Genomic DNA, 19,512 nt, shown 5'->3' on the forward strand with positions numbered 1-19,512 from the left:
GGAAAGTTTGACGTTGAAATAGCAATATGTATTGTTTTTGTGTCGAACTTGCATATACGTCACATTGAAACTGAGAATGTCTTGATGTGTGACATTTTGGTCATTTCGTTCTTTGAGGTAATAGGGTGGAACTAAATTTGTTTTCACATTTGTTTCCGTTTAGATGGCATTCTGTGATTGCTCATTCAAGGTAGTAATGAAAACAAATATCAAATCAAAATCAATTTCAATTGTATTTGTCACATCCACATTGGTTAGCAGATGTTAATGCGAGTGTAGCGAAATGCTTGTGCTTCTAGTTCCGACAATGCAGTAATAACCAACAATTAATCTAACCTAACAATTTCACAACAACTACCTTATACACACAAGTGTAAAGGGATGAAGAATATGTACATACAAATATATGAAGGAGTGATGGTACAAAACGGCATAGGCAAGATGCAGTTGGTGGTATCGAGTACAGTATATATGTATGAGATGAGTAATGTAGGTAAACATTGTATGTATGTAAACATTAAGTGGCATTGTTTAAAGTGGCTAGTGATACATTTTTTACATACATTTTTCCATTATTAAAGTGGCTGGAGTTGAGTCAGTATGTTGGTAGCAGCCACTCAATGTTAGTGGTGGTTGTTTAACAGTCTGATGGCCTTGAGATAGAAGCTGTTTTTCAGTCTCTCGGTCCCAGCTTTGATGCACCTGTACTGACCTCGCCTTCTGGATGTTAGCGGGTTGAACAGGCAGTGGCTTGGGTGGTTGTTGTCCTTGATGATCTTTATCGCCTTCCTGTGACATCGGGTGGTGTAGGTGTCCTGGAGGGCAGGTAGTTTGCCCCCGGTGATGCGTTGTGCAGACCTCACTACCCTCTGGAGAGCCTTACGGTTGTGGGCGGAGCAGTTGCCGTACCAGGCGGTGAAACAGCCCGACAGGATGCTCTCGATTGTGCATCTGTAAAAGTTTGTGAGTGCTTTTGGTGACAAGCCAAATTTCTTCAGCCTCCTGAGGTTGAAGAGGCGCTGCTGCGCCTTCTTCACAATGCTGTCTGTGTGGGTGGACCAATTCAGTTTGTCTGTGATGTGTACGCCAAGGAACCTAAAACTTACTACCCTCTCCACTATTGTCCTGTCGATGTGGATAGGAGGGTGCTCCCTCTGCTGTTTCCTGAAGTCCACGATCATCTCCTGTTTTGTTGACGTGGAGTGTGAGGTTATTTTCCTGACACCACACTCCGAGGGCCCTCACCTCCTCCCTGTAGGCCGTCTCGTCGTTGTTGGTAATCAAGCCTACCACTGTTGTGTCGTCCGCAAACTTGATGATTGAGTTGGAGGCGTGCATGGCCACGCAGTCGTGGGTGAACAGGAAGTACAGGAGAGGGCTCAGAACGCACCCTTGTGAGGCCCCAGTGTTGAGGATCAGCGGGGTGGAGATGTTGTTCCCTACCCTCACCACCTGGGGGCGGCCCATCAGGAAGTCCAGTACCCAGTTGCACAGGGCGGGGTCGAGATCCAGGGTCTCGAGCTTGATGACGAGTTTGGAGGGTACTGTGGTGTTAAATGCTGCGCTGTAGTCGATGAACAGCATTCTCACATAGGTATTCCTCTTGTCCAGATGGGTTAGGGCAGTGTGCAGTGTGGTTGCGATTGCATCGTCTGTGGACCTATTGGAGCGGTAAGCAAATTGGAGTGGGTCTAGTGTGTCAGGAAGGGTGGAGGTGATATGGTCCTTGACTAGTCTCTCAAAGCACTTCATGATGACGGAAGTGAGTGCTACGGGGCTCAGTTACCTTCGCTTTCTTGGGAACAGGAACAATGGTGGCCCTCTTGAAGCATGTGGGGACAGCAGACTGGGATAGGGATTGATTGAATACGTCCGTGAACACACCAGCCAGCTGGTCTGCGCTTGCTCTGAGGACGCGGCTGGGGATGCCTTCTGGGCCTGCAGCCTTGCGGGGGTTAACACGTTCAAATGTTTTACTCACGTCGGCTGCAGTGAAGGAGAGTCCGCAGGTTTTTGTATTGTTTGAAATGTTCTCTGTTTATTACCAAGTACTTCACCATATTTCAGCGCGAGTCAGTTTGGCTTGATGTCTAACTTGCTACAGTCGTTAGCCTAGTAGTCTCTTTGAGTGGGTCTAATTTTGGATGCTGATTGGTTAAAGTTCCACAAGTTACCACCGGCTGAAGCTATGAAGTTGAAATTCCTATTTACTATGTTCCATCTCACTCCCAATCCAGTCTCATCAGCCCAGCCAGACAATTAATGAACTTTGATATCCACTGTGAAAACCATCTAGACATTATCTCCCATTTATTTTAGACTAGCAATTGGGTTTTCAATAGCGGATACTTTTATGAACCTTACTGTCTGTCTCTGACATTTGCAACATTGTTTCAATATTGAAACTTTGTCTCTGGTCTCAAACGCCCATGCCAATATATCCTCCAAATACTGTCTTCTTGGGCATTATTACTTCATTCAGAATCATGCAGCAGCAACTGCTATTGATAATGGCTATCTACACTGAACAAAATATATAAAAGCAACATGTACCTTGATTTTGTTTTTTACTTTAATTGACATAAAATATTTATTATTTACTCTAATTTTATTTGTCATAACATAACTGATTGGCTCAAATGCATTAAGAAGGAAAGAAATTACAGAAATGAACTTTTAACAAGGCACACCTGTTCATTGAAATGCATTCCAGGTGACTACTTCATGAAGCTGGTTGAGAGAATGCCAAGAGTGTGCAAAGCTGTCATCAAGACAAAGGGTGGCTACTTTGAAGAATCTCAAATATAAAATATATTTTGATTTGTTTAACACTATTTTGGTTACTACATGATTCCATGTGTTATTTCATAGTTTTGATGTCTTCACTATTATTCTGCAATGTAGAAAATAGTTAAAAAATATATATTAAAAAAACTTGAATGAGTAGGTGTGTCCAAACTTATGACTGGTACTGTATATATTTTTTCCACACACAAAAAAATCCCCTTAAAACTGAAATATCAGAATTGGATAAGTCTCCAGCCCCCCTGAGTTAATACCCGGTGGAAGCACCTTTGGCAGCAATTACAGCTGTGAGTCTGTTGTAGGCCTGTCCCCGACCCAAATAAATATTGGTCGACCATAAGTCGTCTGTTCTTTCTACCAATCAATTGATGGATATTTTTAAATGTGTATTTTTCCATTAATAGACAAACCCTATGTGTTTTCATAAAATTAACTACATTTGAAGTCGGAAGTTTACAAACACTTAGGTTGGGGTCATTAAAACTTGTTTTTCAACCACTCCACAAATTTCTTGTTAACAAACTATAGTTTTGGGAGGATTGGAAGTATGCTGGGGGTCATTGTCCATTTGGAGACCCATGTAAGACCAAGCTTGAACTTCCTGACTGAGGTTAGGATATCTACTTTGTGCATGACACAAGTCGTTTTTCCAACAATTGTTTACAAACCGATTATTTCACTGTATCACAATTCCAGTCGGTCAGAAGTTTACATACATTAAGCTGACTGGGCCTTTAAACAGTTTGGAAAATTCCAGAAAATGATGTCATGGATTTAGAAGCTTCTGATAGGCTAATTGACATCATTTTAGTCAATTGGGGGTGTACTTGTGGATGTATTTCAAGGCATACCTTCAAACTCAGTGGCTCTTTGAATATCAAAATAAATCAGCCAAGACCTCAGAAAACAAATTGTAGACCTTCACAAGTCTGGTTCATCCTTGGGAGCAATTTCCAAACGCATTAAGGTGCCACGTTCATCTGTACAAACAATAGTACGCAAGTATAAACACCATGGGACCACGCAGCCGTCATACCGCTCAGGAAGGAGACACGTTCTGTCTCCTAGAGATGAACGTACTTTGGTGCAAAAGTGCAAATCAATCCCAGAACAAGAGCAAAGGACCTTGTGAAGATGCTGGAGGAAACAGGTACAAACGTTTCTATATCCACAGTAAAACGAGTCCTATATCGACATAACCTGAAAACCCGCTCCGCAAGGAAGACACCACTGCTCCAAAACCACCATAAAAAAGCCAGACTATGGTTTGCAACTGCACATGGGGACAAAGATTGTACTTTTGGTCTGATGAAACAAAAATAGAACTGTTTGACAATAATGACCATCGTTATGTTTGGAGGAAAAAGGGGGAGACTTGCAAGCCTAAGAAGCACAGGGGTGGCAGCATCATGTTGTGGGGGTGCTTTGCTGCAGGAGGGACTGGTGAATTTCACATAGGTGGCATCTTCACAACATAGGGAGGAAAATGATGTGGATATATTGAAGCAACATCTCAAGACATCAGTCAGGAAGTTCAAGCTTGGTTTTACATGGGTCTCCAAATGGACAATGACCCAAGCATACTTCCAAAGTTGCAAAATGGCTTCAGGACAACAAAGGCAAGGTATTAGAGTGCCCATCACAAAGCCCTGACCTCAATCCTATAGAATATTTGTGGGCAGAACTGAAATAGCGTGTGCGAGCAAGGAGGCCTACAAACCTGACTCACTTACACCAGCTCTGTCAGGAGGAATGGGACAAAATTCACCCAACTTATTGTGGGAAGCTTGTGGAAGGCTACCCAAAACGTTTGACCCAAGATAAACAATTTAAAGGCAATATTACCAAATACAAATTGAGTGTATGTAAACTTTTTACCCACTGGGAATGTGATGAAAGAAATAAAAGCTGAAGTAAATCATTCTCTCTACTATTATTCTGACATTTCACGTTCTTAAAATAAAGTGGTGATCCTAACTGACCTAAGACAGGGCATTTTTACTAGGATTAAATGTGAAAAACAGGAATTGTGAAAAACAGGAATTGTGAAAAATTACATGTATTTGGCTAAGGTGTATGTAAACTTCCGACTTCAACTGTATATGCATTGAGCTTGTCTGATGCTTTAAGTTTACAGTTTGATGAAATAAGACAAATGCCTCAAGATGGCGCCAGATCTAGATAACCACAAGACAAAAACATTAACCTGGCCCAACTATTCTCTTCCCACCCGTGTTGGCTTTTGCAGATTCTGGAGAGAGAAGTGCATCTGGGCGCATGGTCAATCCATGCGGCGTTATGGCCTCAGCAGAAGTCAGGGCATTCATATTTCTTGCGGATCAGTACAGAGCTGTTATGAAGGAAGTGAGTTTGTATTTATACAGGATGTACCGCCCCCACCTACCGTCAACCAATCATGTGAAAGCGGATCTATACAGATCCCTCCACATTGTTACAAAATTTGGAAACCGTATGGCGATGCGGTACGGAGCACTATTTGGCCTTCGCATACCTCTGGATGCTCCGCGATTGCATCACACCCAGTCTATATGGAGCCTCCAACCACATTAGTCCCTGACAATGAGAAAAATCCCCATAACATGATGCTGCTACCACCAAGCTTCACAGTAGGGATGGTGTTCTTTGGGTGAAGTGCTATGTTGGGTTTGTGCCAAACGTAACACTTTGCATTATGGCTGAAAAGTTTCATTTTTGTTTCATCAGACCACAAAGCATTTTGCTACATAGTCTCCCGAGTGTTTTTTTTTCATACTTCAAATGGGATTCAAGATTGGCTTCCTTCTTGTCACCCTACCGTATATGCCAGATTTGTGGAGATCTTGGGATATACAGTGCATTTGGAAAGTATTCAGACCCCTTGACTTTTTCCACATTTTGTTACGTTACAGCCTTATTCTAAAATTGATTAAATAGTTTCCCCTCCTCATCAATCTATACACAATACCCCATAATGACAAAGCAAAAGCAAGATTTTTGACAAATATGCACATTTATTTTTCAAATGTATAATAATAATATTACATTTGCATAAGTATTCAGACCCTTTACTCAGTAACTTGTTGAACCATCTTTGGCAGCGATTACAGCCTAGAGTCGTTTTGGGTATGACGCTGAAAGCGTCTATATTTGGTGAGTTTCTCCCATTCTTCTCTGCAGATCCTTTAAAGCTCTATCAGGTTGGATGGGGAGCATCGCTGCACAGCTATTTTCAGGTCTCTCCAAAGATCTCCAATCGGGTTCAAGTCCATGCTCTGGCTGGGCCACTCAAGGACATTCTGAGACTTGTCCCGAAGCCACTCCTGTGTTGTCTTGACTGTGTGCTTAGGGTCACTGTCCCGTTGGAAGGTGAACCTTCACCCCAGTCTGAGTTCCTGAGCACTCTGGAGCAGGTCCTCCATTCATTTTTTCCTCGATCCTGACTAGTCTCCCAGTCCCTGCCGCTGAAAAACCTCTCCACAGCATGATGCTGACACCACCATGCTTCACCATAGGGTTGGTGCCAGGTTTCCTCCAGATGTGACGCTTGGCATTCAGGCCAAAGAGTTCAGTTTTGGTTTCCTTAGACCAGAGAATTTTGTTTCTCATGGTCTGAGAGTCTTTAGGTGCCTTTTGGCAAACTCCAAGAGTGCTGTCATATACCTTTTACTGAGAAGTGGCTTCCTGACGTGCTGCAGAGATGGTTGTCCTTCTGGAAGGTTCTCCCATCTCCACAGAAGAACTCTGGATCTCTGTCAGAGTGACCATCGGGTTCTTGGTCACCTCCCTTCTCTCCCGATTGCTCAGTTTGGCCGGGCGGCCAGCTCTAGGAAGAGTCTTGGTGGTTCCAAACTTCTTCTATTCAAGAATGATGGAGGCCACTCTGTTCTTGGGGACCTTCAATGCTGCAGACATTTTTGGTATCCCCAGATCTGTGCCTCGACACAACCCTGTCTCGGAGCTCTATGGACAATTCCTTCAACCTCATGGCTTGATTCTTGCTCTGACGTGCCCTGTGGGACCTGTATCAACTGTGGGACCTTATATCATGTCCAATCAATTGAATTTACCACATGTGGACTCCAAACAATTTGTATAAACATCTCAATGATGATAATGGAAATGGGATGCACCTGAGCTCAATTTTAGCAAAGGGTCTGAATACTTATATAAGGTAAGGTGTTTATTTTGTTATATTTAAAACATTTGCAAACATTTCTAAAAACCTGTTTTCGTTTTGTCATTATGGGGTATTGTGTGTAGATTGATGAGGATGTATTTACATGTATTTAATCAATTTTAGAATAAGGCTGTAACATAACATAATGGGGAAAAAGTCAAGGGGTCTGAATACTTTCCAAATGCACTGTAGTTGTCACATGCACACTTTGACCAGGCTTGGCTATAAAAGTGTGTAGCTCTTTCAAGTTGCTAATGGACTTTTGGTAGCCTCTCTGATCAGTCTCCTACTTCCTTTGTCATCCAGTTTGGCGGGACGGCCATTGGGGGGAAAAGTACCCAATTGTCATACTTGAGTAAAAGTAAAGATACCTTAATAGAAACTGATCTAAGCAAGGTCTTAGTGCTGCCATACAACTTCCACCTCTTAATAATCGTCTTGACCGTGCGCCAGGGGATATTAAAGGCCTCTGAAATATGTTTATACCCATCCCCTGATCTGCGCCTTTCCACTACTTTGTCCCAGAGTTCTTTTGAAATGTCCTTCATGCTCATGGTTGAGTGTTTGCTTTGCAATTCACTGCCCAGCAGAGGGAACCCACATGAACTGCTGAATGAGTCCTGAAATCATGTTCATCACTACAATTAAACAGATGGAGGGCAATTAACTTGGTGTGTGATTTTGAAGGTGATTGGTTACAACCTGAGCTAATTTAGGATTGCTAGTACAAGGGGGTGGACACTTATCCAACCTTATCCTTTTTTGTTCTTGTTGATATAAATAAATACAAATCTGAATATTTGTTTCACTTGGAAGTTGTGGGGTAGGATGTATAGATCAATGGAATAATAAACTATTCCCAGCCATTTTAATTCCAGGCTATAAGGCAACAAAAGGTGACAATTTTGAAAGGGGGTGTACATTTTCTACACCGTCTCTTTGATTCCTCATGTCTCACCATGTTTTCATCACTTCTTTCCATCTTCCAACCCCAACACTCCCTGATTTATCCAGCCTTGGAACAATGGCGCCAGAGCGTAGGGCTGCCGTCTTGTCGGCTCTTAACCAACCATGCTATTTTGTTTGTTTTTTCGTGTTTGTTCGTAACTTGTTTAGTACACAATGTTGATGCTACCATCTCTTATGACCGAAAAGAGCTTCTGGACATCAGAACTGCGATTGCTCACCTCAAACTGGACGAAGAGTTATTCTTCAATGAGTCGGACGGGAGGGATATACTACTACAGACACCCGACCAGGCCCACATCCCCATGATTCGCTGGAGAAGGAAACTGAGATTTAGTGGGAAAAGATCAGGGTGCCTTGCGAGGATCAGGCAACGAGTGGCTAATCTGCCCTTGCGATCCGTATTGCTAGCTAATGTTCAATCGCTGGGAAATAAATGGGACGAGCTGAAAGCACGTATATCCTACCAACGGGACATTAAAAACTGTAATATCTTATGTTTCACCAAGTCGTGGCTGAACAACAACATTAAGAACATACAGCTGGCGGGTTATACACTCCATCGGCAGGACAGAACAGTAACCTCTGGTAAGACAAGGGGCGGGGGCCTATGCATATATGTGAACAACAGCTGGTGCATGATATCTAAGGAAGTCTTGAGGTTTTGCTAACCTGAGGTAGAGTATCTCATGATAAGCTGTAGACCACACTATCTACTGAGAGAGTTTTCAACTGTATTTTTCGTAGCTGTCTACATGCCACCACAGACCGATGCTGGCACTAAAACCGCCCTCAATGAGCTGTATACGGCCATAAGCAAACAGGAAAACGCTCATCCAGAGACGGCGCTCCTAGTGGACGGAGACTTTAATGCAGGGAAACTTAAATCAGTTTTACCTCATTTCCATCAGCATGTTAAATGAGCAACCAGAGGAAAACAATGTATAGACCACCTTTACTCAACACACAGAGACGTGTACAAAGCTCTCCCTCGCCCTCCATTTGGCAAATCTGACAATAATTCTATCCTCCTGATTCCTGCTTACAAGCACAAATGAAAGCAGGAAGCACCAGTGACTCGGTCTATAAAAAAAAGTGGTCAGACGAAGCAGATGCTAAACTACAGGACTGCTTTGCTAGCACAGACTGGAATATGGCAACATTCGCACTGAGCTAAAGGGTAGAGCTGCCGCTTCAAGGAGCGGGACTCTAACCCGGAAGCTTATAAGAAATCCCGCTATGCCCTCGGACGAACCATCAAACAGGCAAAGCATCAGTACAGGACTAAGATCAAATGTTACTACTCCGGCTCCGACGCTCGTCGGATGTGGCAGGGTTTGCAAACTATTACAGACTACAAAGGGAAGCACAGCCGAGAGCTGCCCAGTGACACGAGCCTACCAGATGAGCTAAATAACTTCTATGCTCGCTTCGAGGCAAGTAACACTGAAACATGCATGTGAGCATCAGCTGTTCCGGACGACTGTGTGATCACGCTCTCTGCAGCCGATCGATGTGAGTAAGACCTTCAAACAGGTTACCAGGATGAGTACTGCGAGCATGCGCTGACCAACTGGCAAGTGTCTTCACTATATATATTTACCAAAAATATATGGGGATTGGAAATGATGCAGACAATTACTTTGATGGAAGCAACAATTTATCCGCAATATTAAAACTGATCCAGGAAAGAAAAAATCCAGGAAAAAAAGTGTCTTCACTGACATTTTCAACATCTCCCTGTCTGAGTCTGTAATACCAACATGTTTCAAGCAGACCACCATAGTCCCTGTGCCCAAGAACACTAAGGTGACCTGCCTAAATGACTACCGACCCGTAGCACTCACGTCTGTAGCCATGAAATGCTATGAAAGGCTGGTCATGGCTCACATCAACACCATTATCCCAGAAACCCTAGACCCACTACAAGTTGCATACTGCCCAAACAGATCCATAGATGATGCCATCTCTATTGCACTCCCAGCTGGACAAAAGGAACACCTACGTGAGAATGCTATTCATTGACTACAGCTCAGCGTTCAACACCAGAGTGCCCTCAAAGCTCATCACTGAGCTAAGGACCCTGGGACTAAACACCTCCCTCTGCAACTGGATCCTGGACTTCCTAACGTGCCGCCCCCAGGTGGTAAGGGTAGGTATCAACACATCCACCACGCTGATCCTCAACACAGGGGCTCCTCAGGGGTGCGTGCTCAGTCCCCTCCTGTACTCCATGTTCACTCATGACTCCACGGCCAGGCACGACTCCAACACCCTCATTAGGTTTGCTGATGACACAACAGTGGTAGGCCTGATCACCGAAAACGATGAGACAGCCTATAGGGAGGAGGTCTAAGACCTGACCATGTGGTGCCAGGACAACAACCTCTCCCTCAACGTGATCAAGACAAAGGGGATGATTGTGGAGCAGGTTGAGAGCTTCAAGTTCCTTGGCGTCCACATCACCAAAAAACTAACCTGGTCCAAGCACACCAAGACAGTCGCGAAGAGGGCATGACAAAACCTATTCCCCCTCAGGAGACTGAAATTATTTGGCATGGATCCTCAGATCCTCAACAGGTTTTACAGCTGCACCATCGAGAACATCCTGACGGGTTGCATCACTGCCTGTTATGGCAACTGCATGGCCTCTGAGCACAAGGCACTACACAAGATAGTACGTACGGCCCAGTACATTACTGGGGTCAAGCTTCCTGCCATCTAGCACCTCTATACCAGGCGGTGTCAGAGGAAGGCCCTAAAAATTGCCAAGACTCCAGCCACCCTAGTCATAGATGTCCTCTCTGCTATCGCACAGCAAGCGGTACCGGAGCGCCAAGTCTAGCTCCAAGAGGCTCCTAAATAGCTTCTACCTGCCGAACAATAAGACTCCTGAACAACTAATCAAATGGCTACCCAGACTATTTGCATTGCCTAGCCCCCCCCCCCAGGAACATTGATGCTACTTTCTGTTATTACCTTTGCATAGTCACTTCAATAACTCTACCTTCATGTACATATTACCTATATTACCTCGACTAACCGGTGCCCCCGCACACTGACTCTGTATCGGTACCCCCTGTATATAGCCCCACTATTGTTATTTACTTCTGCTCTTTAATGATTTGTTATTCTTATCTCTTACTTTTTTGTTGTTGTTATTTTCTTAAAACTGCATTGTTGGTTGAGGGCTTGTAAGTAAGCATTTCACTGTAATACCTGTTGTATTTGGCGCATGTGACAAATAACATTTTATTTGATATCAGAGCCTCTGGGGGCTTGGTGGATAAGTATGAGAAAGCACTGTCTGAGGAGATGGCCAAACGACAGCGGTTGTATGGTGGTGGTGACCTCACTGAGTTCCCCGATTTTTAGTTCCCTGGTGAGTCAATTGTGTGTTCATAAGTATCCGTCCTTTGTTCATTTTGGTAAGATTTGGTTGTAGTTTAAATGACATTTAAAAAGTCAGGTCAGGTCAGCATACGTTCTACTATCCTTTGATCATGTGTGATGCACTTTATATCCATAATCTACATCTTAATTTAGGAGCATAGATTTCACAGTGTACAGTGTTGCTTTTCTTTCTCTTTTCAGGCCCAAGTTAGATGATTGGTCTGCAAAATTATCTTCACTCTGTCTTTTGTCTTTTAATTAAATCTGACCAATAACCATCTTTAATTTACAAAAATGTTTTAGTATGGGTAGTCTCCTTCACTTCTTTGTTTAAAAAGTTGTCATTGCATCAGAAATATAAAACTCATGTTGTCAATTATTAGGGATAATTTTTCAATGATTCATGTTTTTGTCATTTGTAGGCCTAGTCCATTACATACACTTTTAAGTGTGTATACATTTTATGTAATAGAAATGTATTTTTAATTCCTAATAATAATTTGTAATCATAATTTAAGCATAAGGGGAAGGGTATCGGCCTCTAGGGGCGGGACAAGGCATGTTCGGAATTGCTTCTCCTCCCACATGTTGAATATTAATGAGAGAAAATAGTCTGCGAGCCTATACGTAGTGACGACACACGAAAACTGCGGGCCCGGATTGCAGCAGCCCCTTGTCACTGTGACGAAGATTGGCACTAAGGTAAGCTGTCACTCAAATTCCTCTTTTTTTTCGTCGCCCATCAATCTAACAATCGACGCAACATGCTTGAATGCAGTGGCTCGCCATGGAATGAGCCAATGTGCACTTTGCAGAATGGACAGTGAGCCAAAAAGACTGATCACACATAAAGGCAAGCTGTTGTGGCGAGAGAAAAAAAAGATGTCCGCTTGTTTGGAAAAGGCGCATTGGAAATGGTGAATGAGAAGGCCAAGCGTGTGTTCACTCATCTACAGACTATTGGATATTCGAATGTTATTATGAGAGATACCTAGTGATGACCGCAATGTAGATGGGATGTGTGCTGTTGACAGTTTTATTTGTTCAACATTTGAAAGCACCAATATTATCTGCTACATGTAGCCTGAGCCGCCATACGATCTTTAGACAGCGAGGGTATGATACACTGGTAATCAAATTGACACGAAATTGTATGCACTTTTTTGTTTGTTATGGAAACACGCTTGATTTTTTTCCCCTTATTTATTTTTGCCAATGGATACGGCTTGCTAAGGAGAGATTCGTGGGCCTAGTGTCCCAGTTTAGGATGATGCTTGGTGAACATTACGAACTGTAGATGCACAACTACTGCGTTAAAAAAAATGCTTTATTTAATCAAAATGTGTGCCCGGAAGTTAGGGCTATTGACTGTACAACATACCTCCCACCCTGCACGCGCGTGAATTGATAACTGCACTGTCTGAATTCCATTCTGATACACGCATACAGTGACCAAGCATTTACCACACTCCAAAAAAGAGGAATCCTCCTACCCCAGAATGAAAGGCCCTGTGTTGGCATAGTACCCTGACTCTACGTTCTTCATTGGCTATGTATGTATCATGCAATGGTTATATCTAATCTATGACAACAACGAAAACCTTATCTAAACCCCATGTCTGATGCATTTGTCTGTAGGACTGGTAGCCACACAGGTCTTAGGTCTTGGACTGGAATGCCCGTGTATTGGCATCATTGGCAGCGACCATGATGGAAGCCCAGTCGGCATCTCTAGATGAGTACCCGGAGGTAGATCAGGTAAGAGATTGAAGACGAGGAGGAGTGAAGTTTGAACATTTTACAAAGTGGGTGGCCATATTCCAATGAATGAGCTGTGTGATGTTATATACCCCAAACTTAACCACAAATTCACTAGTAAATTAATAACTGTCTGATGAAGTGTTCCTGTCCTGAATTCCCCATTTCAATGAGCTGCTGTGAAAGTTAATATTACACACGTTAAAAGTCTATCAATCCTCTGTGGACTCCATGGCCTCCCAGCAAACATGGCAGAGATCGCGGGGGCTGAGTCTAACCACACATCTTCTAGCTCTCACATAAATGTGTGTATTAACACATTTGCCTTTCAATCAAAGTCATTGTTGCGCCATCACATGGCAATCACAAGGGCAAGGACCATCAATATCCAGAGACCGTGAGTGGGGGAATGTTTTTCAAATACTGTAGCAGTCACACATCTACGGTGTGCAAGTAGGAGAGAGGCAATATTCATCATCATACATGTCATTTTAATATAATATATGCCATTTAGCATATGCTTTTATCTATACAGAACAAAAATATAAACGCCACATGTAAAGTGTTGGTTTCATGAAATAAAAGATCCCAGATATTTTCCATACGCACAAAAAGCTTATTTCTCTCATTGAGTGTACTAATTTGTTTACATCCCTGTTAGTGAGCATTTCTCTTTTGCCAAGATAATCCTTCCACCTGACAAGCGTGGCATTAAACAGCATGATCATTGCACAGGTGCACCTTGTGCTGGGGACAGTAAAAGGCCACTAAAATGTGCAGTCTTGTTACACAACACGTTGCCACGGATGCCTCAAATTTTGAGGGAGTGTGCAATTGGCATGTTGACTGCAGGAATGTCCACCAGAGCTGTTGCCAGAGAATTGAATGTTCATTTCTCTACCAACGTTGTTTTGGCAGTTCGTCCAACCGGCCTCACAACCGCAGACCACGGGTTAGCACGCCAGCCCAGGACCTCCACATCTGGCTTATTCACCTGCTGGATCGTCTGAGACCAGACAACTGGACAGCTGATGAAAGATAGACTGGTTTTCTGATCCACTCCGCTACCTTTTTTTTTTAAAAGGTATCTGTGACCAACAGATGCATATCTGTAGTCCCAGCCATGCGAAATCCATAGATTAGGGCCTAAGGAATTTATTTCAATAGACTGATTTCCTTATATGAACTGTAACTCAGTAAAATCTTTGAAATTGTTGCACGTTTTTATATTTTTGTTCATTATAAAATGACTTGCAGTCATGAGTGCATGCATTTTTCCCGTATGGGTGGTCCCATTAATCAAACCCACTATCCTGGCATTGCACGCACTGTGCTCTACCAACTGTGCTACAGAGGACCACTTTAAAAACCAATGAATGTCAGATCCAGTGAAGAATTAGGCACAGTTGGAATGAGCCTGACCTGAGGCAGTGTAGGACAGGGTCGTGTTCACTAGAAACCAAATGGAAACAACCGTTGAAACAGGGAAGGACTAGAATGGATCATGAGTAATTTATAACTGTGTGTAGAAGTTAGACAGTGTATTCATCGGGGTTCAATGTGAGTAGAGAAATGGCTAAGGCGGTGTCTGTAAGCCGCTGAATTGAGACAGTGTTATGAGTGGAAAGAATCAGACCAATATCTCTCTCCTCTCCCTGGGGTGTGTGTACTCACCCCATTACCACCCTGAGTGGGAGTCATCTACCAACCACTGACTAACTTTACTGGATTTCACTCCTATCCCTTCTCCTCCACTCTCCTTCTATTTTATCTGCCTTGTTTCCCACTCTTCTCTTTACCATACGTGTCTCTTCCCTGGGTAAAGGTCTTGGTGCAGATGCGCGTGGGAGCGGATGTGGAGGGGGATCCGGAGCAGAGTCTGACCGAGGGAAACGAGGGGGGAGCAGGCAGCCCCTCTGCCATGCAGCCCCAGATGCCCATGGACACAGACAAGCAGGCCATCTACAGGTAGGCGAGTCATGGTACTCCTCCACTCCATCCTCCTCATCAGAGCTGTTTCCCTCTGTTCCCCCCCCCCCTCCTCCTTCATTTTCCTTCCCTTGTCCTGTTTATGACTGTGAGCTTGTGTGGAGGTTGCGAGCGTCGGTGCATGACTGTGTGTTTGTGTACTTTCATTAACTGCGCCCGACTGGCGTTAATCCTTTGCACTCGCCTGTGCATCGCAGGCACCCCCTGTTCCCTCTGCTGGCCCTGCTCTTTGAGAAGTGTGAGCAGTCGACTCAGAGCTCGGACTGCGTCAGCTCTGCCAGCTTCAACGTGGACATTGAGAACTTTGTCCGCAGCCAGAAGAAAGAGGGCAAGGGCTTCTTCTGTGACGACCCAGACGTGGACAACCTGGTGAGGAACTCTGCACTACCAGGGTCTTGTTCATTTGGGCATGCAACTGAAAACATTTGAAAATCTTGTGCAACTGGAGAAAAAAATAGTTGTTTCTTATTGGATATGCCCAGTTGGTCCTTTCCTGTTTGTATGTTTTCTTCCTTTTGGTACCTAATGAACATGACCTAGCTATTACACGTCTGTCTTTGACGTTATAAGATAATATAACGAAGTTCCACGGCTGTTGTGCCCCTCAACAAACCACTCTTGAATTGCCTCTTTACATCGAGCAATTGAAAGAGTGTATGTGTGATGGTAAATGTTTTATCAAAAAGACTGAAATAAATGTTGTGACCCATGTCTTTATTGGAAAGAACTGAAGAGACATGACTGACCAGCAAACTTATGTTGAATGACCTAATTGGTAAGGGTTAAGCTTAAAACTTGGCTACGGTCAGGGTTAGAGTTATGGGTTGGCAGCATACCTACCCATGGACCGCTAATGACCTCACCTGACCTTTGACCTCTGACCCCAGATGGTGAAGGCCATCCAGGTGCTGCGTATCCACCTCCTGGAGCTGGAGAAAGTGAGCGACTTGTGTAAGGACTTCTGTAGCCGCTACATCGCCTGCCTGCGCACCAAGATGAACAGTGAGACCCTGCTGAGTGGAGGAGAAACTGACAGCCCCTGTTCCCCTGTCCAGATACAGGTACACACACTCACACACAGGTTATACACACACATTTCCCCTTCATAGATTATTTGTATCTTTCCCAGAGGGAACTTTGGCTATTGTATTGGGATTAAATGATAAGCGCATAATAGTACAATTATACAAGATGAACACAAATGAATGTGAAGGCAGTAAGGCTATAATTCTGTGTGTTTCCCCCCTCCCCCAGACCTCCAGCCCACTCACAGGAACCCTCAGCCCTCAAGGCATTGTGATGTCAGCCTCGGCCCTGCAGCAGGGCAACGTTACCCTGACAACAGTCAATTCTGCTGGCCAAGTGTTAGCAGGTATGTCTCCGTGGCATACCACCTCTACAGGTACCCTCTCCTCTCCGGCCTTACTGTGTCCCTGTTAAGACAACTACTAGCAACACTGGGTCATATTAATTATGGCACACCGTAGAAAAACTTTTTTCAACGGATAACGAAAACAATATTTTCTTAGCAGGTTCAGGTAGTCCCTCCCTGTTTTAGTCAGTTTTCTTGAATCTGTGAATGTTGCCTCTTTTTTTTTCAGAGTTGATTTCAAAGTTGATTATGGTGAGGTGCTGAGGGTCCTTGGATCAAGGTGTTACCAAAAATGCCCTAACTTTTATTTGTGTGTATGAGCAGGTGGTACAGTGTACCAGCCCATCACAGTAGTCACTCCTCAGGGACAGGTGGTGGGACAAGCTATCTCACCCCAGACAATACGCATCAACAACACACAGGTGAGGAATACACCACACACACAGACAGACACACGGTCACACAAACTACAGCCGGTTCTGTGAATTGACTGGTGTGTGTGTGTGTGTGTGTGTACAGCTCCAGTTGCAGCTCAATCAGGACCTAAGCAGTTTCTTCACCCAGGAGGACAGCTCATCCAAGAGCAACAAGAGGGGGGTCCTGCCCAAATCAGCCACCAACATCATGCGCACCTGGCTCTTCCAACACATAGGGGTGAGTGAAAAACACCTCGTTTCAACCGTTCCTAAGATTAGAATAACTTCAACTATAACTGAATGTATTGTAACCCAGAGTAAAGCTCTGCTAGGTTATTCCAAGGGTGTCTGAGCATGCTTGCGTGCATGTGAGTGTGCACGTGCATGCATTTGGCCCCCGTCACGATGGCTCGTCCCATGATGGCTCGTCCCATGATGGCTCGGAGCGGTTGCGTTGACAGAGACGGATGTGTTAGGTCCTCATATGACTGGCCCATGGTCTGCTGGCTAAATGCTAATCAGAGGTTAATCAGTAGACAGCCCACAGGCCTAATGGTGGACCTAACCAGACTGGTAGCTCACAGAGACCCTTTGTTCCCTGTGTGTGTTCGTGCATGTGTGGGTGTCGGTGTATGTTTGTTGTGTGCCTGCGCGTGTGTGTAAGAGACAGTTAACTAGCAGCCAGATGTTAGAACATCCTAGCCCTCACAAAGACACTTTGAGATGACGCGTCTTCACTACAGCTTGTTCCTCTCTGCTTGCTCCCGAGCGGCCAATCCTGGCCCTCAGGCCTTTGTACATCCTAAAGTTGAATCTAAATACATCCTGGTTGGGGCGAAAGCCCAACCTCCCAGTACCTCATAATTTTCCCCCACATGGCCCACTAGCAATTTATACCGGTGTTATTAATGGTCCCTGTGGCGCCCACAAACGTTGCATGATAGCAGATCAAGTAACAGAGAAATTGGGTAAAAAGGTATCCGACTAGTGGCCAGGCTGCTCCGAACTCTTAATTCACATAGAAGCGACTTTACTTAATCAACATCCTGTGCCGTTCCAATACAAATTGACCTTTAGTCTTACTTCATCCATCCACAGTCTCTCCCAGTACCTACTCGGCTTAATAGGGAGCTAATAGAACTCATTTGCTGTAAATTATTGTTTGTGTTCTTTACCCTTCTCTCTCTTTCTTTCTCTCTCAGCATCCCTATCCCACAGAGGACGAGAAGAAACAGCTCGCCATACAGACCAACCTGACCCTGCTGCAGGTCAACAACTGGTGAGGCAATCTTTCACACACACACACACACACACACACACACCTTATACCCAAGCGTAGAAATGTGGCCTCGGGTGATTGGCTTAGCCCCTGTCCGTCTCTCCCTCTCCAGGTTCATTAATGCTAGGAGGCGTATCCTCCAGCCCATGATGGACAGCAGTGCTTCAGACACGCCCAAGAGCAGGAAGAGGACTCCCCAGAGCCGGCCCACCCAGCGTTTCTGGCCCATGGCCAACAACATTGCCTCGGCCGGTGTAGGGCAAGAGGTGGCCATGGACGATGACGGTAAATGCCCAGAAAAAATAATAATACGAAAATTCTGCAACTCTGATATGCTCCTGATTTATTACACCGCAAGTGAGAAATCACAGTAGGAACATATCAGAGTTCCAGACAATCCCCAGTCCTTACTACAGGCTGGGAGGAATGCCATGCTGTGGTTTTCACACCTTGATATGACTTGATCTTGCCCTTAACATACCAGCCATATCTATTACCACGATAACCCCGGTCAACTCTGACTATACGCTGTCCAATTCCGTACTGGTTAGTGGGTGTGGCTGAAGCTTGATATTTTTCCTCAGTGACCATGGTGACGATGGGCATGAGTGTAGACGAGCTGCAGACGCTGACCTCAGACGGTGCAACACTGGCCATGCAGCAGGTGATGATGGGAGGACACAGCGAGGAGGAGGAGGGCGAGAGCGAGGAGGAAGAAGAAGAGGAAGAGGAGGAGGAGGGGGGTGACATGGCCGGATTGGAGTGACATACCACTACTGCGGGATGTGATGTCACACCCTCATGCATGCCTATGTTTGACTATAATACTCAACACTCATCACAGTGTCCAAGACAACCCACACTAGGCCTTTAAGGCCCTTCTAGAAACAGAAAAAAAAATGCTATTTTTATATGTAAAATGTTTGGAATGAAGGCTGTTTAATTTTTTTCATTTGGCTTTTTTGCTTAGTGTTTTTATTTTGTTTAGTTTGTTTTTTAAAGAATATTTATGTATGAACATTGAATGTCCAATATGGCTGACCTGCTTTTCAAGGTCTGTTGGATTTCTCTAATAATAAAATGTTCAAGAAAGATTCTCCTCAACTTTGTTTTTTTATGTAGACTCAGTATTTCAGGGGAGGATATCGACACGGTGAACTAGGATGTGTTGGAGGATGTATTGATAAGAAATTCACACCCTTATGAGTGCAACATCAAAAATGAATCATTGGAAAAAAAAACTTTTTTTTTGTAAAAATAAATACATATCTTTATGGCATTTAAAAAGTATACAGGTTTTTACTTGTGTTCTCTGTACCATATTTATCTACAAACACATCTGCTATATAATGGTATA

General features: G+C 44.1%; 1 protein-coding gene across 3 annotated transcripts; it reads left to right on the forward strand.

The window, feature by feature from the left end:
- The first annotated feature begins 11,973 nt into the window (after positions 1–11,973).
- LOC139414173 (homeobox protein PKNOX1-like) lies at positions 11,974–19,247 on the forward strand. Of its 3 annotated transcripts, none has more exons than XM_071162058.1 (11): positions 11,974–12,043; positions 12,980–13,099; positions 14,925–15,067; positions 15,286–15,457; positions 15,976–16,149; positions 16,343–16,490; positions 16,785–16,882; positions 16,980–17,114; positions 18,079–18,155; positions 18,268–18,440; positions 18,740–19,247. In XM_071162058.1, exons 2-11 carry the CDS (start codon positions 13,049–13,051, stop codon positions 18,919–18,921), a joined length of 1,353 nt encoding a protein of 450 aa, XP_071018159.1. In that variant the 5' UTR covers positions 11,974–12,043; positions 12,980–13,048; the 3' UTR covers positions 18,922–19,247. The 3 variants fall into 3 exon arrangements, with proteins under 3 accessions (XP_071018159.1, XP_071018161.1, XP_071018160.1); XM_071162060.1 differs by having other exon boundaries at positions 11,975–12,043; positions 16,343–16,460; XM_071162059.1 differs by lacking the exon at positions 11,974–12,043 and adding an exon at positions 12,076–12,894.
- Positions 19,248–19,512: the final 265 nt, after the last annotated feature.

This window comes from Oncorhynchus clarkii, chromosome 7 (genome assembly GCF_045791955.1).
Source record: "Oncorhynchus clarkii lewisi isolate Uvic-CL-2024 chromosome 7, UVic_Ocla_1.0, whole genome shotgun sequence".
Classification (NCBI taxonomy): Eukaryota; Metazoa; Chordata; class Actinopteri; order Salmoniformes; family Salmonidae; genus Oncorhynchus; species Oncorhynchus clarkii.